General features: G+C 37.4%; 1 protein-coding gene across 8 annotated transcripts in view; it reads right to left on the minus strand.

The window, feature by feature from the left end:
* The window catches only part of TBX18 (T-box transcription factor 18), a 312,102-nt gene that overhangs the window by 238,158 nt on the left and 47,582 nt on the right, over positions 1–26,362 (minus strand). For 7 of the 8 annotated variants that reach the window (XR_013534860.1, XR_013534862.1, XR_013534861.1 and 4 more), the window contains exon 8: positions 14,676–14,791. Coding sequence is in view for 3 of the 8 variants with exons in the window: in XM_054254222.2 (XP_054110197.1) it covers positions 14,688–14,791 (104 nt within the window). In the remaining 5 variants the exon portion in view is untranslated. Of the gene's footprint in view, positions 1–9,424; positions 14,792–26,362 lie in introns of those variants that run through there. The other variant, XM_035296254.3, reaches the window with a different exon arrangement.

The raw sequence follows: 26,362 nt of genomic DNA on the forward strand, positions 1-26,362 counted from the left end.
GTTCAGGCTTTATTTTTTGATGTCCGATGAGGTGTCCTGCCCAGCTAGAAGGCAGACTAGCCACTGTTTGGCTGCCCAGTCTCCGCCCTGCTGTTGTGTGATTCGCCCTGTTCCTGCAGGCTCTGCTGTGGTCTCCACCATGCCCTGCGGTGGAGTCTCTTCGTTGTAGCTTGTTGCCTCGGCAACGGCAGGCTGTGTCAGCAGTGGGCGTGTATCTCAGTAGGGACGGGTTGCCTCGGCAACGGCTGGCTGCGTCAGCAGTGGGCATGTATCTCAGTTGGGGCGGGTTGCCTCGGTAGTGGTGGACGCCCCTCCCCCACAGAGCGTCTCGGACCGTCTGCTCGGGATAGTTTGAAATCGCGGTTTTGTTCATCCCACTGGGTGTCCCAAACGATCTGTCCCTGCAATCCCCTGGGCTGGCCTACTGTCCAAGTCTCATTCAGTCTCAAGTCCAGCCCTCTCAAGTCTCAGGTTGCTGGTTCAACAGGGCACCTGGACAAGTGTGCCCTGTGGGGATTGCTGGGTAGGGCCGGCCGCCGCCGCCGCCCTGGCTGCCGGCTTCGCCAGGCAGACCTACTGCCTGGCGTCCCATGTCTTTTTTATACTTGGGAGTTTCCCCGTTCTGTGGGCAACAAAGATCAGTCTGGAAATGCAACTCCGACTCACAGTTTGCGGATTCAACGAGAGCTCCAATCCTGGTTGTTCTCACAGCGCCATCTTGAGTCCTCCCCCCGGGTCTTACTTCTTAAGACAGCATCTTTCTTCAGAGCCAAGAAACTCCCCAAGCTGAGTTTCATCCAACTTTGTGGCTCCAAGTAGGATGAGCTCTTGTACTCACATACAGCCTCTCCTGAGCTAATAATAAACAATGCTACAGAAACCCCAAAGACAACGTAGTGACAGGTGACAGAGCTCTCAGATGAACACATGCTCCTAGACTCTGCCAAGTAGAATGAGTCTCTTAGAGCAGCTGTGTTGTCTATGCAAAAGAAATCCTCCTCAACATCTTATGACATTTAAAAAAGTCATGTTCTGGGCCAGGCACGGTGGCTCAAGCCTGTAATCCCAGCACTTTGGGAGGCTGAGGCGGGTGGATCACAAGATCAAGATCGAGACCATCCAGGTCAACATGGTGAAACCCCATCTCTACTAAATATATAAGAAAAATTAGCTGGGCCTGGTGGCGTGTGCCTATAATCCCAGCTACTTGGGAGGCTGAGGCGGGAGAATTGCCTGAACCCAGGAGGCGGAGGTTGCGGTGAGCTAAGATCGTGCCATTGCACTCCAGCCTGGGTAACAAGAGCAAAACTCCGTCTCAAAAAAAAAAAAAAAAAAAAAGATCATGTTCTTCAGGTAATTTTCCATGTACCATTGATCAAGCACATTAACTTTAAAGATATTCTTCTCATTTAAGCTATTATTGGGGAAAATCCTATTATTAAAATTTTAGGGAAATGATTCCTACCTAACTCACCAAATACACTGAGATATGATTATGTGTAGGCCCATCTGTGATTTTTACTTTTCAGTCTTGTTTATAATGGAGAGGAGACGCCATGTCCTCTCTCCCTTACTGTTAGTAATGTTTCATACCAGCAGCAGTTCTTCCAGGTGAGTCCCACACTACTCAGTGGTTCTGTTTTCTTCTCTTCTTATGCACTCTACTCACTTGAACTGATTCGGAAATGGTACATGTTGAGGGGTTGCCTAGACTCAGCCTCTTCCTATATTCCAGGGCCTTTATTTATATCTGACTCATCTCAGAGGACTGATGTCTGTATTACTTAGGACAGGCCCACAAAGGATCTTGAAGTCCTTAGATAAGCATGCTACATAATTTGGGGCATTACTATTAAAAATACTTGAGCTTGGTATATAATTGTTCCATAGGCAGCCACAGACAAGCCCTTTCTTGAATAAAAGTTTTAATTTCCAGAAAAAAGCATTCGATACTTGTCTTTCCATGGGCAACTCTTAGAGCACAAAAAAAAAAAAAAAAAAAATCTAAAGCAGAAAAATCTCAATAATGCTTTTTAGTAAGAAGATATTATAAAATAACTTCAATTTGGGCCAGGCGCAGTGGCTCATGCCTGTAATCCCAGCACTTTGGGAGGCCGAGGCGGGTGGATCACGAGGTCAAGAGATCGAGACCATCACGGTCAGCATAGTGAAACCCTGTCTCTACTAAAAATACAAAAACTTAGCTGGGCACGGTGGCACGTGCCTGTAATCCCAGTTACTCAGGAGGCTGAGGTAGGAGAATTGCCTGAACCCAGGAGGCGGAGGTTGCGGTGAGCCAAGATTGCACCATTGCACTCCAGCCTGGGTAACAAGAGCAAAACTCTGTCTCAAAAAATAAATAAATAAAAAAAAATAACTTCAATTTAAGGAGCTTCATTGGCTGATTATCATATGTTAAGCATTGGGCTAGGATCTGTGAATAAAGAGAGGTCACAATTCAGCACAGGTAATAAACATGCACACTGTACCTCTAGCCATAATCCAGATGATAGGTGTCAAACTAACAGTATGAAAAAACATCAAGAGACTAATTCTGACTAGAGTGGTAAGAATCAGTCTTAGAGAAGACTACAGGCTGGTCATTCATTCAAAACATATACTATACCCTGAGCTGAGCTTCACAGGGAAAATGATTCTTGAGATGAGCTAGATGAGCAGAACTTGCGAGGGATATTCCCAGCAGAGAGTGCAGCACGTGTGATACCCAAAAGAAGCTGACATGTTCTGAGAATGTTGAATGTTCCTGTGTGGTAGAACCAAGGCTGTGGCTGGGGAAACCACAGAGAAAGACTGCAAGAATTTTGGAAGGGTCCATAGAATTTTGGACCTGGAAAACCTGGCCAGAGGGTCTGGAATTAATCTAAGTAACAGAGTCATCAAAGGTGGTTTGTTTTGTTTTGTTCTGTTTTTTGTTTGTTTGTTTGTTTGTTTTAACAACAGAGTAATCTGATTAACTCTGTGTTTTAAAAATCCCAGTCAAGAGTCAGGATAAAGGATGGCTTAGCAGGAACAAGACTGTAGTTAAGGAGAACAGTTAGGAAGATGCTGTAATATTTTAGATAAAGAGGTACAAATCTAAATTAGAATAACAGCTGTGAGAATGGAGAATAAGAATAGTATTAGAAAAGATGTCACAAACTGACAACACCACAAACCCAACTTTGTCTTGAATGTCTCATTTGAAGTTTGTTTTTACTTGAATTCATTGACAACATTATACAATCTGAAAACTACATAAAACCTAAATTTCTATCTCCTCTTTAGAAATCTAGAGATTTGTAGAATTGAGCCACATTTCCTCATGACAGTCTTTTGCCTGGCAGTAAGAAGTGTATGCTCTTTTTAGACAACATACCCTCCCCACCTGATCACATGCCCTTCCACCAACCCCTGCCCGTTTTATTTTATATGCCAAGCTCCTATAGACATTTGAGAGTGATTTCTCGGATTATCTGAAGAAAATCAACATGTCTCTGTGGTAAATAAGTAGGGGAAAGTGAGAGAAGAGGGGCATTTTCACCTCCAGAGGTTGATGGCAGAGAGTGAGGGAGGAGAGGCAGGTTCAGTCCCAGAGGTTGATGGGTAGAAAGGAAGGAGAGAGGAAGCGGGGGCACGTTCAGCCCTAGAGGTGAATGGGTATAAAGAAAGGAGAGAGGGAGCAGGGGCAGGTTCAGTCCCAGAGGTTGATGGGTAGAAAGGGAGGAGTGAGAGAGGACGGGCAGGTTCAGCCCCTGAGGATGACAGGCATAAGAGAATGAGGGAACAGGGGCACGTCAGTTGCAGGAGGTGACAATTTGAGTTGTAACTACCTGAGATAAGGAGCATGGGAAAAGGAACAACTTTGGTGAGTGAGATTATTAGTTCCATTTTGGACATACTGAGTCAGTCTATTATTAAATGAATCTATCTACTGGTGTGATTAAAGGAAAACCATCTTCTCTTACAAGCCTTTAAAAACAGTCTCTCCATTAAACCAACCTGTAAAAATTCTCTTTTATTCTGCCAAAAATATCTTTGACCCAAAACATATAAATGTTCTGTATGCATAAAGAGATGTCATTTTAATTAAATTTACATTTAAAGTATCACAAGGAATTTTTATTCTTCCTGTCATTATTTATATAAAGTATTGCCAAAATTAAAAGCAAAGGAAATTAGCTTTTCTAGTTAATGTCATAAGACATTAAATATTTTTACTCTGCTGGAGTAAAGAATTAGAAGATTTTCAAAAATCTTTATAGAGTTAATTTAATCTTACTAGAAAGGACGGTAGATAAAGATATTAAGAAGATGATTTTTCCCTAATAAGGAGAAATGATAAGATAAATGAGTTTCAGCCCTGAAATTAATTAGAAACAAATTATTTATGGAGAATTAATAGGTTATTCCACATTACAAAATATCCTCTCTCTACCTTCCTCCTATCCATTCAAAGTACTTAAACGTTCAGCCCTAGCCACTCTAGATTCACTGTGATATCTTCCAATACATATTCATCTCTCCCTTCTCTAAACCCTTTACTTTTAGTTTCTGTAATAAGATTTCAGCACTCATCCCCTTCCCATAATGGTTTCATTCGTCTTCTTTTCACTTCTCTTACAAGGCAGTAAGTTCACTGAATAAAGAAAACAAAGTTATATTTCTTCTATGGTTCCCAGAATACTGTGTGCACATTAAGTGCTTGTAAATACTTTTGGCTGGTTGAGAGATAATTAAGTGGTAATAAAACATAAGTTCTGGACCCAGCCTGATCCCAACTTCTTCACTTACTAGCTGTGTAATATGGGTAAGTTATATAATCCTTTTCTGCCTCCATCTCATCACTTGTAAAATGATAGCACCTGTGTCATAGGGTTCTTGAGACGTTTTTTAAAAAGTTAACCAATGGAACACTTAGTGCTTGGCCTATATTAAGTTCTCAATAAATATTAGCTATTGTTATCATAAGTCTAGGCTCCATACAAGTTGTCCAACCTTGAGTAAATTATTGCATCTTGCTATGCCTCAGTTGTTTCTTCCAAAAATTAGAAATACTAGTACCTGCTACGTAGCATTCTTCAGTAATTAAATGGAATATCATATGTAAAATACTGTTTGAAAAATGACTGGAACGCAGCAATTACTCAAGAACTATTGGCTATTACTATTATCAGTATCATTATTTTACTAGTGCCAAAGTAACCAGTCAATTGGCTGTTCAAGGAGAGAGAAGTAAGTGTGTTGGGATTAAAAAAAAAAACAACAATCTAGATTTCTAACAGGTAGAAATGATCTCCGACAATGTTCTCATATATTTTAACAACTTTTTTTTGCCAAGGAAATACCATCACTTTTTATAATAAATGAACAACTAGTCCCATGTGGACACCTCAAGTCAGCAAAGTGGTAAAAGCTCAATGATATACTACACCCTCATTTGTATCATTTGTACAAAGGCAAAGTTGAGAATTCAGCTACAAATACATGGGGAAAGGTTTGCTAAGCAAATTAATAGGACAAACAATAGTTTTTAAATGTCTAATTATTTCTTAGAATAAATTGGTATTTAGTACTTTATAAGTACCCATATACATAGGAAATTAACATGTTCCAATTTCAAACTACTAGTTTTTCAAGGTCTACTCTTTAGAAACATATTTACAACCTAGTTTTAGTGATCATGCATCTTTAAAGTAATAAAAAGTAATTTCTTTTAATTTAAGAAACACAAATATTAAATTTTTAAGTAATTATATTTTAATTCAACAAAATGCCATTTTACACCAACTATGTGTCAAATTCGATTTGAATATTATTTCATTTAACCTAACAATATCTTTGCCAGTATGTATTATTAACCCATAGCTACTAGCCTTGGTCACCCAACTCATGCAGTTGAGCTACAATTTGAACCCAGGCCTGTCTATTGTAAAATCCATGTCTCTTTCTATATCATGTAGTATTTAGAAAATATTTATTTGAAAAATGTGCTGCCCTCCAAATATGTATGGGTTAAAAATGCTAAATAAGCTGGTCATTCACAAATACAAATGAATAATTCAGTATGAATCATGCATCATTTGATGACAGGTATACATTCTGAGAAATGTGTTGTTATGTGACTTCATCCTTATGCTAACATTATAGATTGTACTTAGACAAACCTAGATGGTATATGTGTGTGTGTGTGTGTATATGTTTATATATATATGTGTGTGTGTATATATATATGTATATATATACTTTCATATGGAAAACCAAATGCCCCAGCACCATTACTAAATAACCATTTCTCCTACTCAATCTGCAATGTTTGATTGAGTACTTGATATATGTATCAACAGTCATATATCAAGTTTCTATATATGCTCCATCAAAATCTTACAGGACCACCATCACATATGTGGTCCATCATTGACCAAAGTGTTATGTGGTGCACGACTGTAACTGACTTTGATTCCTGGCTGTTTCAAAAAATTAAATGTATTTTTAAAATTACATTTAATGTAATATAATAAAATGTAATGCAACAGTTTTCTTCTATAGACTATATTCAAGGAATGTACCACACATGTTCATAGGATGTATCACAAAAATAGTATGTTGAACAGATAGAAGCCAGGTACAAGAGAATGGCATGGATGATCCCATTTATATGAAGTTCTAGAACAGGCTAACCCAATCTTTAGTGATACAGATTAGATCAGTTTTCTAGGGTTAGGGTGGGGTAGGGTGATAAATAGATTGACTACAGAGGGGTATCAGAAAACTTTCACAGGGTGAAATAAAAATTCTCTATATATTTTTTTAAATTATATTTTAAGCTCTGTGGTACATGTACAGACCATGCAGGTTTGTTACATAGTTATACACATGTCATGGTGGTTTGCTGCATCCATCACCCTGTCATTTACATTAGGCATTTCTTCTAAAAGTTCTACATCTTAATTGAAATTGTAGTTACACAAGTATATAAGTTCGTCAAACCTCATCAAATAGTGCATTAGAATGTAGAAATTTTTTTAATGAAACAGAAAAGAGGAATTTATATAAAAAATAACATAAATTTCTAATTTCCAAGTATTAGATTATAGCAATCTAATAAACATTAGTGGCTAATATTGGCCAGGCGGGGAAAAAAAAAAACGGAGTTAGTTATTTTAACATCAAAAGTTAGCCAAGCACGGTGGTTCATGCCTGAAATTCCAGCACTTTGGGAGGTTGCGGAGGGCAGATCACCTGAAGTCAGGAGTTCAAGACCAGCCTGGCCAATATGGTGAAAGCCTGTCTCTACTAAAAAAATTAAAAGAAAAGAAACAACAACAACAACAAAAATTAGTTGGGCATGGTGGAGTGTGCCTGTAGTCCCAGCTACTTGGCAGGCTGAGGCAGAGAATTGCTTGAACTCAGGGGCTGAGGTTGCAGTGAGATGAGATTGTACCACTGGACTCTAGCCTGCATAACAGAGTGTAACTGTGTCTCAAAAAAAGAAAAAAAAAGTAGAGTTTAAGATAATATATACATAAGATATAAAGTATTATATACTCAGGAAAGAAAAATATACTTAGAAAACATAGCATATGTATATATATATGTGTGTGTATGTATGTGCTAGAGCCTGGAAAATAATTAACCTAGAGATTAGGAAGTTCAACACATTCCTCTCAGAATCTGATAGATCAAGCAAATAAAAGATCTGAGTAGCATTATTAATAAGTTAAGCAACTAATAAACAGAAAAGCATATTGAGAATAAAACATTTACGTAATTGTACAGGAAAAGATGTGAAGCCTGAATAAATTATGCAAGATTGAGTTCATAAAGTTCATACAGACTATATTCTTTGACATTAATGCAACAAAATTAAAAATCAGTAACAAGAGTGAAGCCGTCCTTACAGGGTTAACAAGAGTCACATGCCAGATTCTAGACAGAATAAGTATTAATCAGCTTGCACTTTGTCTCACTCCTTTATAGCTGTTGACTAACCAAAAGACACAGAGCACTAGATACTGACCATGTGCATGCACATTGTTCCTATATATAGGATCTCTGAACTTAGGATCATAAAGCTTTTATTTAAGAATTTCATATGATGTTTTTCAGACCCCGAATTCCAGCAGAATGGCTGATATCAACCAGTTTCAAGACCCTTACAGAATGAGAATCTCCCTACCCCATGACTTCACTTCGCACTCTTCAACCAATCAACAGTCCCCATACCTTGGCCCATTACTCTTTCAAACCCTTTAACATCCCTAGCCCCAAACTCCTTGGGGTGGCATATTTGGGGTTTCCTCTCTTCTCATACAGCGACTTACCATTAAACCTCTTTCAGTGTGCCTGTGTCTCAGGGTATTTACTTGCTATACATCAGGCACCAAACCTGTTATGTTAACAAAAGAATAACTACAATAGTCCTATATATCCAGAAACTTAGAAGAAATACAAATCTTAGGTTAAAAAGGACATCTCAAGGAAAATATGAAAAATGAAGAACTGAAAGACAAGAAATTACTACATATCAAAACTTATGGGAAACATAGAAAAAAAATTGACCATCAAGTGCTTTTATCATTGTTAGTAGCAGTGAATTGTATAGGTCTGCAGCAACCTCAATTTTAGCCTCCTCAGAAGAAAGAACTCGATGGAGGGCATAAAGCAGAGGGAGGGACTGAGGCAAGATTTAGAGCAAGAGTGAAACTTTATTAAAAAGTTTTAAAGTAGGAACAAAAGTAAAGTACGATCGGAAAAGGGCCAAGTAGGTTACCTGAGAGATTCAAGTGCGCGGTTTGAGGTTTGACTGGGGTTTTATACATTGGTGTGCTTCCGGGTTGCATAGCTTCTCTCCTTATTCTTCCCTTGGGGTGGGCTGTCCGCTTGCACAGTGTCCTGCCAGCGCTTGGGAGGTGCCACATGTGCCCTGTGTTTACTGAAGTCGTGCGAATCCTCACTTTGTTTTGCCTTACTAGTCCAGCATTACTAGAGGAAGGTCAGATACCAATTAAACGCTGCCATTTGGCCTCTTAATGCGTATGCCTAAGCCCACTTGCCCAACTCCTGAGATCTTATTGGGAAGCTGCTGATACCAGTTTCAGGTGTTCCTTTTTATTGGAAGACTGCCTTTACCTGGCGCTGGCTGCAAGCAACTATTATTTTAGAGAGACAGTTTAACAATAGCCTGACCATCACCTGATGGTCATCTGACATGCCTGGTGTGTGGGGGGCTTCTCCTGCCCTGCTAATGTCTGAACTACCTACTGTAACATCATCAAATGAGAAAAACTGAAAACAATAAGCTCAAACTTCAACATAGAAGCCAGGAAAACAGCAACAAAGTAAACCATCCCCCTAAAAGCCATCCCACCAAAAAAAAAAAAAAAAAAAAAAAAAAAAAAATCAAGAAAATTATAAAAGAATGTTACAAACAACTACATGGCAGTAAGAAAGTCCAGGGAAAATGTGATACATTTCTGAAAAAAACAGTACCATAATTGGCACAAGAAGAAATTTTAAAATTGAATAGACCAATAATGGCTATAAAAGTTAAAATAATAATAAAATTTTCTCTGTCCACCACTAATAGAGGTCCATTTAGTTTAAAAGATGCGTTCTGCCGAACTTCTAAAAAATACAAAATCCCCATTTTATAGAAATTATTGTAAAATACAAGGGAGAAAAAGGAATTCTGCCTGATTTAGTTTATGAAAGTAATACGAAATTTAAGACTAAATTTTTATTCGAAAACAAAATAAGGGCAAATTCAGAGGAGAAAATATAGGCCAATTTAACTTGTGAATTTAAGTATAAGAATTCTGTGATGGTTAATATTGTCAACTTCACTGGATTGTAGGATGCAAAGTATTGTTCCTGGGTGTGTCTATGAGGGTGTTGCCAAAGGAGATTAACATTTGAGTCAATGAACTGGGAGAAACAGACCCACTCTCAATCTGGGTGGGCACCATTTAATCAGCTGCCAGCATGGTTAGGAAAAAAGCAGGCAGAGGAACGTGCAAGGACTAGACTGGCTACGTCTTCTGAACTGCATCTTTCTCCTGTGCTGCATGCTTCCTGCCCTCAAACATCAGACTCCAAGTTCTTAGGCTTTTAGACTCTTGGACCTACATCAGTGGTCTGCCAGGGGCTTAGAGGCCTTTGGCCACAGACAGAAGGCTGCACTGCTGGCTTCCCTTCTTTTGAAGTTCTGAGACTTGGGTTGGTTTCCTTCCCCTCAGCTTGCGGATGGCCTATTGTGGAACTTCATCTTGTGATTATGTGAATCAATGCTCATTAATAAACGCCCCTTAAGGTATACATCTATCCAATTAGTCCTGTCCCTCTAGAGAACCCTAATACAAATTCTAAATAAAATCTTATGTAACAAATCCACCAGGGTATTAGAAGGAATTCTAATAACTCAAAGATTAACATGAGAAAATCAGTCAAGATATTTGGTACATTACTGGAAAAAAGAGAAAATAATAAATTAATAAATAAAATTTCAATAAGGTTCACCATATATTTATAGTTTTAAAAACTTTTAAAAATAGAAATGAATGGGAATGTCCTTAATGTGACAAAGGCAATCTATCAAAGCAGTAGATCAAACAACATGAGTAATAGAAATATTTCAGAAATATTGTCATTAAAGTCAAGAACAAGATAAGGATATCTGTTATTTACTGGAAAACACAGAAACAAGAGAAGTCCTAGTAAATACAATAAGAGAAGAAAAAACATTATTTGTTTTGTAGCCCTCTCTCTGAAATCACCTAACCCAGAGTTTTGGATATAGTAGGTACTCAAATACGCTCTGAACATTTTGAAAGGTAGAGAACAGCAATTGATATTTACTGCATGAACCCAATTTAGACTATAAATCTGTCCTATCCACCTGACAAAGTATAAAACAAAGAGCCAATGAGCATGGAGAGTACCCATGGGCTTAGTTACATAACATTTTACTTAGAATTTGTATTAGGGTTCTTTCAAGGGACAGGACTAATTGGATAGATGTATATATAAAGGGGAGTTTATTAAGGAGTGTTGACTGCTTCTAGAAAATGCAGCCTCTGGAAGAAGACTGCTTTGTCAACACAACAAAATATGTGCAGTACATGTACATAAATAAGAATGAACTATATGCATGTTTAATTAACCAATAAAGATTGATAGAAAGAATAGGCTACAGAGTCCTAAATGTTTAGAGAATGTGAGAAAGCTTGAATACAAGTGTTGGAAAACCTAGGCTCAAACCCAGTGGTACCACTTCAAGTAGTGTAGCCTGGGGAAGATCATAACACCTCTCTAAGAATCAGTTTCATCTTTACAATAAGTATAAAACACATACACTCACATTTCTTATCACCATTAGAGTCTTAAAAATCATGCAAGTTAATATGATATCTAATATTTAATGTTACAGTTTACAAAGCAATTTCATATAAATTCTCACTTTAATCCTTAAAAATTATATGTGAGGTTGATATTATTCCTATTTTTCTATTACTTATTTTCCACTAGATTTCAAGTTTCATGGGAGCCTGAATTTTGTCTTCCTGTTCATCACTGTATTCCCAAAATTTAATGTTAATGTACCACATGAGACACTGTAGGTACTTAAAATTAAACAAAAATTATAAACTAAGGTTCAGAGATATTGTGACTAGCTGAAGCTGGGATGCAAGGGAAAAGCTTTTTTTTACTGGGCTTATTATAGTACAAAATAGTATTATGACTAATACCTGACATAGAAACTGGAAAGTAAAACCATCTTATTTAATGAGTCCCAAACAGATTTGGATAATCTACAGCAAAATGGCAAGTAGACAGTGATAGAGGATCTATTAAAGTTCTCTCATGATATCACTTCTGGAATTATACACTGAAAAAAATAAGTTTATTCAGAGATTTTCACCTTTAAAATATATTAAGAAGACATATTTCCCAAGCTTAACAAAGGCTATCACTTTTAAGAGTATCTTGAAAGTTTAGAATATTATTAAAAACAAATACGTTGTACTACCTTTTGGAGAGAATGAATAGAGATGAACAGAAAGTCCAAAAGCAGAGGCTGAGTGGAGAAATCAGCATCCATGGGAAACATCCTTAAATAAGTAATTGGAAAGCAACAGTTCTTATAACGCAACAGGGAAAAACTGCCTGAGGAGTTTTAATTTTAAAGCTAAAAGAAACCTGTGAATAATGTAAGAATAATCTGTTTGTAAATAATCTAGAGCTAGGGCTTGCTTTGTGAGGTGTCTTGAGGGAAAAAGGAGGAAAGCAGAATAAAAGTTAGTGGTTATTGTGCTAGTTGAGTAAGAGTTAACATTTTATGTTAAAATATTAGTTTTTAAAACCTTAATATATCTCTTTTTCTGCTTATTTCACCTCTTACCTACCAACATATCTAATTTATAGAAATATATTAATGAGTAGCTATAGTCTTTCAAAAAAATAATAACGTGTTACCGTTACTTCCCTTATCAAGTTATACTCCTCCAGGGTTAGCCAAACTACAGCAGAGCTTTTGTCCCCCCAGTGGAAATGCCTGGAATTGCAGGAATAGTTTAAAGAGGCGCAAACCTCTAATACATAATTGAAGAAAACCCAGATCGCCATTCATGTGTTCAACAAACACTTATTAGGCAGTAAAAAACATGAGCTGCTAGTACATGAAGATGAATTTCAGTGGCAGCAAAGTTTCAAAATACTTAGGAGTATATACACTGGAGTGGCTGAGGGCTCAAATGAAACAAGTATCTAGCACATAACATTAAAATATTGAATTCCAATTATTACAATCTAATTAATGTTTGTTCTGGTTGCACATTTATTAGTACCTTGATATATTATCAGCACCATATGTATTATAACAGGATTCCAGCTCACGAGAGAGTAATTTACTCTAATATATATCTCATGGAGATCATTTGTTTACTCCTGACTATGCTAAAGTCCTGATAATTTGTTGGGCCAGTTTGAGTACCTGTTGCAACTGATAGTTGCCAAAAAAAAATTTAAAAAGTAAAAGAAAAAAATGATGTGTTCTGATGAGCAATTTAATACAGAATGTGCACTATTCACTTTTCTTGGATGCTGCTTAATTTCACCACACCTCAGGAGAAGAAAAACCTAAATTTCATTTTATTTTGCAACAACATAATCTAAAACACTCTCACCTGTGAATTGAAATTCCTCCTTTAAAACCTGTTGAAAACTATGACTTTGCTGACTAGTTCAAAACAGTTGCAAATGCATAGTCTATAATTTAGGGCCTCAGCAAATTTAAACTATTTCCTGGCCTGCCCAAGGCCACAGAAGTTGCTGTCGTAGGCTCTGGAGGCAGGTTGTAAGGGAACTAGTGGATGCATGAAAGTCTTTTAAAAATATACGTTAACTTTTTGTTTGTTTCTATTTCACTCAGGGTTACCTAATGAGCCAAGATCCCATGCACAGAACTTCACCTCTTGATTAGAATATAAACACTTGATGCAGAGGTGTTTTCTCTCTTTGGACTTACCTTTAGTCTTGAAATAGAAAGAACTGATGTCCATATCTATGTGTAACCTGCTTCCTGACTTAGGAAATGAAATCCACTTTTCAACCAGTCTATTTAAACAGCTCCAGGAAAAGTCATCCATTAAGAACAGAGCTGGATACAATAGCAAAGACCTGGAACCAACCCAAATGCCCATCAAGGATAGACTGGATAAAGAAAATCTGGCATATATACACCACAGAGTACTATGCAGCCATAAAAAAGGATGAGTTCATGTCCTTTGCAGGCACATGGATTAATCTGGAAACCATTATTCTCATCAAACTGACACAAGAACAGAAAACCAAACACTGCATGTTCTCGTTCACAGGTGGATGTTGAACAATGAGAACACATGGACTCAGGGAGGGGAACATACACACTGGGGTCTGTTGTGGGGTAGGGGGTCTAAGGGAGGGATAGCTTGGGGGTGGGGAGGTTGGGGAGGGATAAGATTGGGAGAAATGCCTGATGTAGGTGACGAGGGGATGGAGGTAGCAAGCCACCATGGCATGTGTGTACCTATGCAACAATCCTTCAAGTTCTGCACATATACCCCAGAACTTAAAGTACAATAAAATAAAATTGAAAAAAAAAAAGAACATAGCTGGAGATACAAAAAAGATTCAGATCCGTAACCACCCATTCAGGGTTTTTAGTTTTTATTCGAGGAGATGTTACAAAGGAAGCATGTGAACACTTGAACAGGAAATGTCATAGAGAAAACTCAGCAAGACAGACAGGGGAAGAAAGGCTTTGCTTAATTGTTCTCTCAAAGCAAAAGTATCCCACTTTCAGAACCAATTTTGTCTTTCAATGGAATACTCAGGAATATGTAACCTTAGATGAATTCATATTTCTCCTTTCCTCTATCTTTTACTTCCATTAAATATGTTTTGGAGGGATAACAAAAACTTTAATAGCAATTTTTAGGAATCTCCCTTCTATATTTTCACATTTGGCTCAGAACTTCCTCTGGAACTGCCTTCTATATAACATACTCACTATTTGTTACTTAGATGTTCTTGTTTCTTCAAACAAAACATAGAGGTAAAGAAGTTTGGTCATCAGAGTAAAGAAACTGTTTACAAAAGGGCCAAACACCACATTATCTTGAAACTGAAAACATCCAAACCTTTTCCTGAAGTTAACCGTCTTTTGAGCCCAAATTTCTGGAGAGTGAATGAGGACTGAAGGAATCAGGGTTGGCAAGAAAAATGTCTCTCCCCCTGAAGCTTCTGGCTGCATATTCTGAAAAGACAGGGCATTTGAAGAAAAAGCATAATCAACCTGTCGGAAACATTTTGATTTCACTTAAATACCAGGCAAACTGACAACCACTTTTCCCACAACTGAGAAGAATCTCCTAACATGAGAGGCACTTGAAGACGTGTTAAAATTTTTACAGCCATTAACACATTCCTAAGAAAAATACTGCTGGGGACAAAAGAAAGCCAAGGATAACAATTTTCTCTTTCCAATGAAAATGTTTAGTCTGTTTGATTAAAGGAAGATAAATGAAAGGGCAAGGGCAAACTCACCTCACATTCTGTGCTACAGTTTGATTTGCCTTGAGACCAAATTGTCTAGCTTAGGAAAAATGTAGTCTGCCTTCAAGTCCCTGTATTCCTGGAGCAAAGAATCTGATGAGGAAGCACTTAGCAGTCAGCACATCTCAGCTGGCTCTGAAGGGTCTGAATTCTCTGGCAACATTGACCCGGGATAAGTGGAAAGGAGAAGGCAGGGCATAGCCATCAATTTATGTTTCCTTCTTCTCCTTATCCCTATTACAAGTGATTCAAAGAGAGGTGCAGAGAGCCCTCCAAGAAGAACAAAACCGTCTGGCTCAGGGGACCTGGGCTCTGGTTCCAGCTCTGCAGTAACTGTGACCTTGAAAATCTCTTTGCTGTCATTAAGCTTCAGTATTCTCTTCTATCAAATTAGGGGGTTTGTCTAAAACAGTATTTTCACACTGTGAGTTGAAGCCATTTGTGGGACATATAGTCAGTTTAGTCAGTTGCAACAGGCAATGTTTGGAAAGGAAAAGGATAAGATAAGGGCTAAGGTAGAGAATGGGATGGGATGGGATGGGATGGGATGGGATGGGATGGGATGGGATGGGATGGGATGGGATGGGACATAGGATAAGAAATTAGGACAAAACAGGATAGAATGCATTACACTGTTTCCTTTTTTAAATTGGTGTTGTTCACAGAAGCCAGCATTAGTTCATGTTTTTACAACTTCCCCAGGTCTGCCAGGCTTCTTGATCTCACTTCTTCTAAAAGAAATCCCAGGCAAGGTTGTATAAGCGGTAGACAGTGCCACCCAGACACAGGTCTACAGTCCATCGTATAGGATGTTGTCAGTTGTCCTGCCCTTTAAGTGCACGGTGAGGTCATTGTCCACCTAAATTCATCAGGAAAAACCTGGTGTGGGTGTAGGGGTACCTGTTGAGAAAGGGGTGCTGGTTCTTATAGCATATCCCCTGCCTGCCCTGGCTGGGCTCTGACCCAGCTGCTCAGCAGACTGGGGTCCTCTTCTGTATGGTATATTCTTTCCTGAGACTTTCTTTCACTTAATTAGGTGTGTGTATGTGTTTGTGTGTGTCTTCCTGTCTTTGTGTGTGCATGTGTGTTTTGAAATATAGTTCTATGTATTGTGTCTAGAAAAATATTTGATAAACACTGGATTAAATGACCTCTTAGATTTCTTCTAGCTCTAGCCATGTGGAATTTGGTAAACTATGCAGACACCATTCTGATCAGCCTCTACTCTGGGTCCATTCCAGGTCTCAATACACTACACTACTGAATATGAATCTAATTTATGTGATTTGAGGCCATTGAAATTTTGTGTACATTAATGTTCATGTATTGATGTGCAAGTGTATTTGTGTTTTTATCTCACCTAACACAGGACCTAGCCACATTGCCAGAGCTGAAGTACAATGTGACTGACTACAGCAAAACAAAACAGTAGTGTATATCAATGATCTTCAACATTGAATACATTCATTTCCAGAGAAGCCGGGGGCTATGTTTGAGTGCCTGGGGCTATGTCTGCTTGATGAACAAAAGGAATAAGTGAGGGGACATGCATTGCTGTAGTCTGGTACCCACAAAGAATGCTCCTTTGTGAATACGCCACTGGGAAAGTAGTTGTTTATAGAACTGAGCGATGTGGTCCTGTGACTTGAAAACACTTGAAACAAGAATATAATTGCTACACAGTCATTTCAAAATTCCTGTTTTACTCACTGTTTTATTCGTTGGGCATAGCACTGTGCCGAAGACACAGTAGACACAATAAGATAGCAGTTGGAGTCTTACGTTACTTTGCTAACCTGGGGAAAATCTTCTATTTCTGTAGGCTGGCCCTTGGTTCCTTCTAATTAATTAAGGACAGGAACAACTATAATATTCATCCCATTAGCCAGAACCTAGTCATATAACACCAACCTAACATAAGGAGGTTCATATCCATGAAATAAAGATGGATATTTAGTGAGTACTAATAGTCTCTGTTAATATGATCACTCCCTCCCTCCTTGAAACACTTTAACTTAGCTTTCAGAATACAACACTTAGTTTTCCTTTGATCTCATTGGCATGTCCTTCTAGGTATTCCTTCTGCTCTGTTCACTGCTATTCCTTTGCTCAACATGAAGTTCAGTGACTTCATGTTGTTGACTTGAAATCATTCATGGTGGGAGTGTTTATACCACAGTAACTGGCAAATGCCACAAATCAGGGCTTTGTCTTTAGAGAGCCAATTGTTATAGGTTTATTGGCTCCCCCACGGGCTCTATTTCTATTTTTTAATGGTTCTGCTAGAAATTTTATTATGGATATTTAACTTAACAAGGTCTAAAATTTAAAAATGTCTTACAGATCTTTAAAATTACAGGTTTCCCTTCACTGAAATTATAAAGTACAGTTGTAAAAAAAAAAAATAAAATAAATAAATAAATAAATAAAGTACAGTTGTCCAATATTTTAGTTCTGTATATTTTGTAACACCATAAAATATATGGTGTTATTTTATTTTATACAATGTTTAGATTTCTGTTTATCATTTACATTCTCACTATTTTTGATATCTAGACCATCCTTCTGAGATCAGTCTCCTTTTTCTTGAAATCTATGCTTCATGAGTTCCTGTAGAGTGGATTCTTTGCTTAGTAAATTCTCTAGAATTTTGTAAGCTCTCTTGCATCTGTATTTGCCCTCATTCTTCAAAGATATTTTTGTGTTTTGTTTTTGGGGAGGAGGAGGACAAGATTCCAGTTTGACAGTTACCTATCAGCATTTTAAAAGCATTATTCCATAGTCTTCTGGCTTCCATTTTTCCCTGTGGAGAACACTGCTGTCATTGTAATTGTTGTTCCTGTGTAGGTGTTCTACCCTTTCTCTCTGGCTACTTCCTGTAATTTCTCCTTGTCTTAATATTCTGAAAATGTATTACAATGCTTTCAAGATGAATTTATTTTTCTTTATCCTGCTGGAGCTGTGTTGTGCTCCTTGAAAATGTGTAGTCATATTTTTATCAGTTTCGGAAAATTAACATCTGCCATATTGTTATATATTGCCTCTCCTCCATTCTCTCAAATCTCTTTTTTCAAACTCTTATTGAACAAGAGCAATTTTAATCTTCTAAATCTTTTAATGCTGATACCACATTTTATTTAATCATTGCTGCAACATTCTAGATAGATTTTTCAGATTATTTTTCAGCTCACTAACTTGCTTTAATTTTGTTTAATCTGTTATTTTTACCTATTCATTAAGTTTTTTTAAATTACAACACTTGCAATTGTTTATTTCTAGAAGTTCAGTTGTTTTTTTTAAAACAAAAAAATGACCATATTTGTTTGTCTTTTGTTGTTTGGTCATCTTTTATTTGCATCCTTTATTTGGTTAAATGTTTCAAATTTACCAGTTAATAGAGGCTCAAATTTATTGTTTATTCTTTCTATTGACTGTCCTTCACATGGCCTACCTTCTAGTGTATTTAGTAATTTCTGTATATGAACTCATGGCGTGATATTTTTCTGTGAAAGTCCTACAGCCTTAACTTGGGGAAACACTCCTCCAGAGAAAGTTTTCTTCTTCCCCTGGTGGTGATCAGTGGTACTTATAACCCAGATCTACTTCAGTCCTCCAGAGGAGTTTAACCAAAGACCCAGAGTCAACTTCCTCTCACTAATATTTCCAATGCTTACTATCTTCATAACAGTGTTCTATAGTAACACAGCCCCAAAGCTGTGAGAATTTATCCCTCCAGACTACCTGCAGGATCTGGTACACTCCCTACTGCTCTCTCACCCTGCTGCTCCAACTCTCCTATTGTTCTGGCCCTGTTCTCTCACCTCTGCTTCCTTGATCGCAGCCACCCAAGGTCAGCCCGACTCCACTTGAGGTTACTGGCTGCCCTAAACCAAACATGGGGTGCTCAGGCCGTGTGCTTCAGGCAAGGCAAACAAAGTAGAACACCAGGAATGCGTTCAATTGGACAAAGAGCAATTTCCTCTGCCTGAAATATTCTCCATCCCCATTCCATTTCTGACTCTTATCTACCTGGAAAGCACCAGCTGTCTTTTAAAATACAACTTAAACATCACTTTTAGGAGGCCTCTGATGACCATGTCTGACTTATGCCCCTACTTGCCACAATAGGCTTTAAGACTGACTCTGACTCCCTACTTGCTCCTAGGTGACTATTATTATTATTAATTTTTTTCTTCTTTTTCTTCTTCCTCCTCCTCCTCTTCTTCTTCTTCTTTCTCTTTCTTCTTCTTCTGCTTCTGCTTCCCCTTCCTCCTCTTCTTCTTCTTCTTCTCCTCCTCCTCCATCTTCTCCTCCTCCTCCTCCTCCTTCTAATTATTTCTAATTCTTGGAAATAGTAAAATACATGCCTAAATACTAATAACAAACTTTTGATACTGTTCTCATGTGCAACAAAATTGCCAATATTATATTGAAAAGCAATAATTGGGAAGGTTTATTTCTGATCGACTCATTATTTCACTGAATATGCACTCATTTTTTGAAGTTAACAAGACTTTTTTCCAACTTTATTGGGATATAATTGACAAATAGAAATTGTATGTATTTAAGTTGTACAACTTGATGTTTACACACACACACACACACACACACACACAAGGTGAAATGATAAATGATGACAAAAATCAAACTAGTTTGATTTATTTTCAACAAAATTGTTTTTAACCCAATTATCACTTATTGCTTTGTGAGCCCACTGGGTTCTACATGTATTTTTATATAGCTTCTTCAAAATTTTATTTCTGTACTGTTTCCTAGACTACTAAACTGTCAGTTTCTTGGAGGTAGCAACCACTTACCTCTATTCCTAGCAGACAAAGGAATACTTCATATTTATTATTCACTTAATATGGTTAAAGTAATGAATGAAGAGCAACTAGAATAATATTAATAACATTTAGTCTAAGTATGCTAGCTTCTGTCTTTGCAAACAAGTAGGTATATATTTTATATATAACTTTATGGTTTTTAAAAATCAGGTGCATCTGTTAATGTTGGATAATTGCTTGTATATAAAAGTTCTTTGGTCTGTTGCAAAGATGATGATTATGAAATCTAAAACCATAATTTTATGTATAGCTCACAGTTTTTACAAAAGAGAGGACTCAAGGGAAAAAAAGTTGGTTTTTACTTCATTCAGTTTGCCCTCTCTGGAATCACATTCCACATTCGGCTTGCCCCCAAACTCTACCAAAGAGCCTAGAGAACTTCATTGTCATTTTTTATGTCTAATGCCAGCCAAACTTTTTAATAGAAATCCCACTGGTCAGTGGGTATACTTAACGTAGTGATGCTGTGCTATGTAAACTATGTAAGTGCTGATTATGTGTCAGGCACCATTATAAGTGCTTTACATTTATGAGATGATTTAACCTTACAATATCTCTATGAAGTAGGTACTGTTATTATCCTCTTTTTACAGATAAGGAAACTGAGGCTTAGAGGGGTTATGAAACTGCCCACAGTTTCACAGCTAAAATGTATAAGGACCTGGACTTGCAAATTTGGCACAAAGTCCTCCTTATAAGAAGGCCATAAAATGACCAAATGATTTTTTATATGCCTATAGAACCAAAAGAACCATTTCAGATTATCAGCTGAAAACCACAAATTCCAGACAGGTAAGAAAGTGAAATCTCAGGAGAATTAAAGTTCTGTGGACTATCAACTTTCCTCAGTTTTCCTTCTCTTCTGAGGGTTTCTTTAGTCCTAGAATAGAAAAGCTGGGAGAATCCACAGGAAGTTCAAGACAAAGTCAACATCTCCTGTTGAAAGTCAGGGTGAAATCACATATCTTACATATTATTAATTCTTCCCACAGAGGTATTTTAGAATAAGTCCTGTCTGATTGCATGGTGAATAACAGCTTGTTTACCCCAATGGGAAGTGAGTTGGAGCATCCAACCCTCATACCCACAGTTTAAATTCTTTCTCTTCATAAAGTCATAAAACATGCTATGGTTTGATTCTGCCCAGAAGCTGTCTATATGCTGTGCATGTGTGTTTCTTGCTAACTTCCTCTTGTTAGCTTTTTAAAATTATAAGTAGTAGTTTCATTATTCATAGTGCAATAGCCATTAACATAATTGCAGACAAGCTTCAGGATTTTGAAGATGAACTGCTCTATTTCCATTCAATTGGACAATAGCTTCTGCATTCTGGATAACACTCTGCCTCACAATAGTTTTGTGTAAAAGGAAAGAGAAAAGAGGAACACTTTCAGGGTATTCAAATACCATTGATGTATGTTGTGTATGCACATATACATATAGGTATATATATACATACATATACTAAACTTGCAAGTAACTAAATACAATCATTGTAATAGCTGTCATTATATTGTCTTATCTCCTTCTTTCCTCAACCAGTATAAACATAAAATGCTTGATATCTATCAGGTTGATTGGAAAGGGCTCTATGGTTGACAGCACATATTCATTCACCTTCATATGTTGTGGACTTACCCTATTGAATAATCAATTTTGGAAAATAAGAGTATAAAAATCAACACATAGGCAACAAGTGTGAAAAATGCCTGGTAACAGCCTGTGTTGCTGAATTTCTGTCTTGGCCAAAATTTATAGTCAAAATGAAGAGGCCATAAAATAAGAAATATTTTTGGATCTCAGACATACATCATGAGAGAGGGAGGAAGAGCAAGCAGTCTTTAGACAAGACAAAAAGTAATGAAAAAATATCTCTAGTTCAACAGTATTTGGGGGAGTTAAGCTTGAGAAATATTTCTGATGGACTAGCATTTGGGATGCCAAGCAATCAACAAGGGGAAATCTGGGGAGGCTGTTTTATCCTTCATTCCACTGGAGGCAAATTGTGTTGATGTATAAATGTACCTCCTGGTTTCCAATTGTTCTCACTCAGCAATGAGGCATGAAGCCTGAGAAACCACAGATATTTGGATAGAAGAAAGTATTTTATTTCCCCTCTCAAGGGCTGTGGAGTGGAAAATACACAAGGGCACTTTATCTTAGTCCTGTGAGTTCTCATAAACCTATAACCCTCTCCCTCTGAGCTTCATGCTCTTTAACTTGATGTGTACATAATTCTATTACCTAAAGTTCCCAGGTATATACATCCTAGGCCAGGTGGAAGATGGGGTCTCTTTCTTCCTCACAGATTGCAAACATTGCCCTTCTAGCCTTTGAGGTGCCAAAAACAGACTATCCTAAAATGAAGCAGCAGTGTAGTTAGACTTTAGCCTCCGTATACTTTAATTTTCTTATTGAAAAGGAGAAAAATGGTTCTTCCCTTGACACCCCCCCCCCACACACACACCTTTTTCCCCAAAATCTCTGTATCATCTTAATTCCCAAGACAGAATGAATCCCAATCTCTTCTATCAGGGAAAAAGCAAGACAGCAATGAATTCAGGGCTTCCTAGAGTGGTTTTTACTTTCCCAAATCCTTAGAGACTTCCCTCTACAGTTTTTTTCCAGACTGTACTTGGAAGCTGTAAGAGATCCAGAGACCATTTTAGAACATCATTTATATTGTCCTGACACTTAGGAATCCAGTTTCTGTTATAAGGATGTCATCAAAGTTGGTGGGCTCAAAATATGACCTACTTTTAAAAACCCATCTGTTAGGAGCCTATAGATTTTCTTGGTTTGTTTGTTTCTGACTGTCTACAGAAAGGGCAACAGCAACATTCTCATTTTCCAAGCCTACCTCCCAAATAGGAATAAACTAAATGTTCACCAGGAAGGAGCTGATTGCCTTTCAAATATGCAGTAGGCAAAAGCAAGCAAACAAACAAATAAACAACAGTGATACTCCTTAATCCAGAGAAAGAAGGATGAGAGCAGAAAGTACTGTTCAGTTTAATTTATGCACATCTAGGCTATTTTCCTTTAAAAACCTTACTCTTGACAAAATAGAACCAGTTAGCTTGCCACACCTTTGCCACTGTGGGTCATGATGTTATGATTCTTTATAACAATGAGGCTCCTTATACTACACATCTAACAAAGAGGGATTTGGGAACTGCAAGTTGAAACTCATAAACTCTTTAATATAAACCACCATTGCCTTTGGATTGGTAAGCTGATCATCAATGTACCTGGATTAGAATAAGTGTGCAAATAGGGAGGTGGAAAGAGAGAGAAAGAAGAGAGGGAGGAGAAAGGAGGGAGAAAAATGGTGGGCAACAGGGAAAGCAGAAAAGAAGTATAGGAATATATACTAGCTATTCAGCCAAATTTTTTATCTACCTAAAATTCACATTGAACATTTTTTTCATTTAATTTTACATCATGCTGAGCCCAACCAAGTTTTAGTTACTGAATTACTGATTCAGAAGTATATTGTAATATGATTCAGGATCCTATTTTAGAGTCTTTTAATTAAAGCCCAGTCTCCTCACGTCCATGCCTCTCACCTCCAATTCTGTAAAGAATCTTCCTTCCCTGTTACTGACCCTGCACTTCACTCTACTCTTGACAACTTTATGCTCAAAACCTGTCAGTGGCTCTGCCTGGCCTGTCAGAAAAAGTTCTGAGTTCATAGTCTGATATACAAGGCCCTCTACCATCTGACTCAAACCTTTAATTTTAAACTTAGATTTACTATGCCTTGAGTTGAATGTTCACAAAATAGCTCTTCTACTTCTAGAATTATATCTAGAGAGAAGAATTTAAGAGAGAAGAATAAAACAGGAGAGGAATAAGGAGTAAAAGGTAGACTCTGTACTAGTAAAGCAAACATTTTTCAACAAATCCCTAAAACACACTAATTTATATCTTATTGGCCTGAAGTGTTCACATAGTCACACATAGCTGCAAGGAAGTGGGAACAAATAATTTCCCAAAGAAAACTGATGTTCTGATAGTAAGGAAGAAAGGAAGAATGATTATTGGGTAAACCACCTGCAATGTGTACCCAAAAGCCCAAAGCCAGTAGTGAAAAGAGGTTACAAGACATTTTGGTAACAGAAAATAGACAAATACATCTGCTGTGCAGGGCTAAGCTCTACATAGTAGCCTATGAATTTACACAGGCTTTTGTTATAACAAGTCAACTCTAGCAGATGGGATATAAAATATCCCAAATTATTACATCTGTATATAAATATTTTTTATAATTATTCTGCTCTCCTTTCTGAGTTCTGAGACCAAGCCAGGAATTGCTAACAAACAGAATGTGATGCAACAAATAATATGTGATGCAATATTATTATAACATTGACAACTCAACTATTGTTTTGAATGAAAAGATCTTAGTTCCAGGATAACAATAAATATAAAATTATCCAATATTTTAGCAAACAGCTTGAGCACAGACACATTAAGGTGGCTGATATTTTTGTGCTGAATCAAGCAAAAATTACATAAATATTTACACAGCCTCATAGCCAGAAGGGAATGAATCATGATTAAAATAAATCAGTCTCTTGGCCAGGCATGGTGGCTTATGTCTGTAATCCCAGCACTTTGGGAGGTTGAGGTGGGTGGATCTCCTGAGGTCAGGAGTTTGAGACCAGCCTGGCCAACATGGTGAAGTCCCATCTCTACAAAAAATACAAAATTTAGCAGGGTGTAATGGCGGGTACCTCTAATCCCAGCTACTAGGGAGGCTGAGGCAGGAAAATTGCTTGAACCCAAGAGTTGGATGTTGCAGTGACCCAAGATTGTGTCACTGCACTCCAGCCTGGGTAATAGCATGAGATTCTGTCTCAAAAAATATAAATACATAAAAATATTTTTAAAAATTAAAAAGTCTCTATAAGAGAATTTGCGTTATAATTGAAAATAAGTGTAAGTATGATACATATACTTGTGCTATATACACATGCAAGTATGTCAATTACTTTAAGATAGGTCAAGTCTAGAAGTGAGGATGGGCAGGAGTAATTATCTTTGTGATCTAGCCTGTAAGACTGTAGTAAGCCACATTCTTTATGTTTAAGAACTTTGACTGGTACATAATGCTGAACTGTTGGCTGGAAAATAAAATGGAGTTGTATCATAAGCATATTGAACTATGGTAGAAGTATTCCTTAAAGGAACCATGGAGAAGTCACTCCTGGGCTTTGTACCAACAGAGAAACTTCCTATCCTTCTTCCACTATGTTACCAGTGTCTGCTGATTTGGGTTAGTCTTCTCACCTTTTGATGTTCTTTTTGGCTTCCACACTATCTTTCCTTGTAAAATTTATCCTCCCAGAGGTCTGTGTTCTCTGCTTTAATTTCAGCAAGATTCTAAGCCAACAACTAAGTGTTCTATTCCCAAATCTGAAAAAACTCAGGCATAGTCCAAGAACTCAGCCTTTCAAGGTATACTTTGCAACTGACTCGCTGTGTTGGCATCAAGCAATTAATCTCTCTCCTTCCATTCATTCGTTTCTGAACAGTATTAATAGCCATCCTCACAGCACTGTTTCCTTTGTCATTAAATATTCACTAAGCATCCACTGCATAACACAAACTTGGAGCTATACAGGCTAAACCAGATAGATGGTGTCCTTGGCTTCAAAGAGCTTTTATGATACAAAAGACAGGTGGAGGCTGGGCACATAAGTACAGGTTAAGAATATGCAAACTTGTGTGTGTGTGCATGTTTGTGTGTGCCAAAGAACAAAGGCTGGCACCACAGCCCATTTGCGATATTTTTTGACTACATGTGTTTGCCTTGATTTTAGGTTATCTTTGGCCATGAATAAATGGAAATATATTTAAATTTCAAAAACACTGAACTTCATACTAGAGAATAACCAGATTCTACTTCTTTTTCTGTTTTTACAAAGGGCGTTCACAAGCATATGCCTAAATGTACTCACATAGCAGGTACACAATATGACCCCCACAGAAGAATTATGAGCAATCAAAAGTCATAGTACCAATGAGACTGGCCAATGAGATCACAGTATGCAATGAGATAGGTTGGAGTTACTTAAGTGCATAATATTACTACAACATTATTCTTTATGGTAGAGGTCAACATAAGGCTGAATTGCAATGTTTATTTCTGCTAAGAAAATACTTTCTCTGGACAGAAGAGGGCATTTACAGAAATGGGAGGCAAGAAGGTACAGAATGGAAATTATGTTGTGATAATATGTCTCCAGCTATGAAGCCCCAGCAGTTCCCATTAACCTGTGTCAATTTGTATTATTAAGAGACAGTCAACTATGCGAGGTACATTATAATTTTGTTAAGCCAGCAATAGTTGGAGGTTGTCATCTGGGACCTAGCTGTGTTTCCCTTGTTTGCTTAATTTAGGCTTTCGGTCTTTCTGA

Source organism: Callithrix jacchus, chromosome 4 (assembly GCF_049354715.1).
Source record: "Callithrix jacchus isolate 240 chromosome 4, calJac240_pri, whole genome shotgun sequence".
In the NCBI taxonomy this organism is placed as follows: Eukaryota; Metazoa; Chordata; class Mammalia; order Primates; family Cebidae; genus Callithrix; species Callithrix jacchus.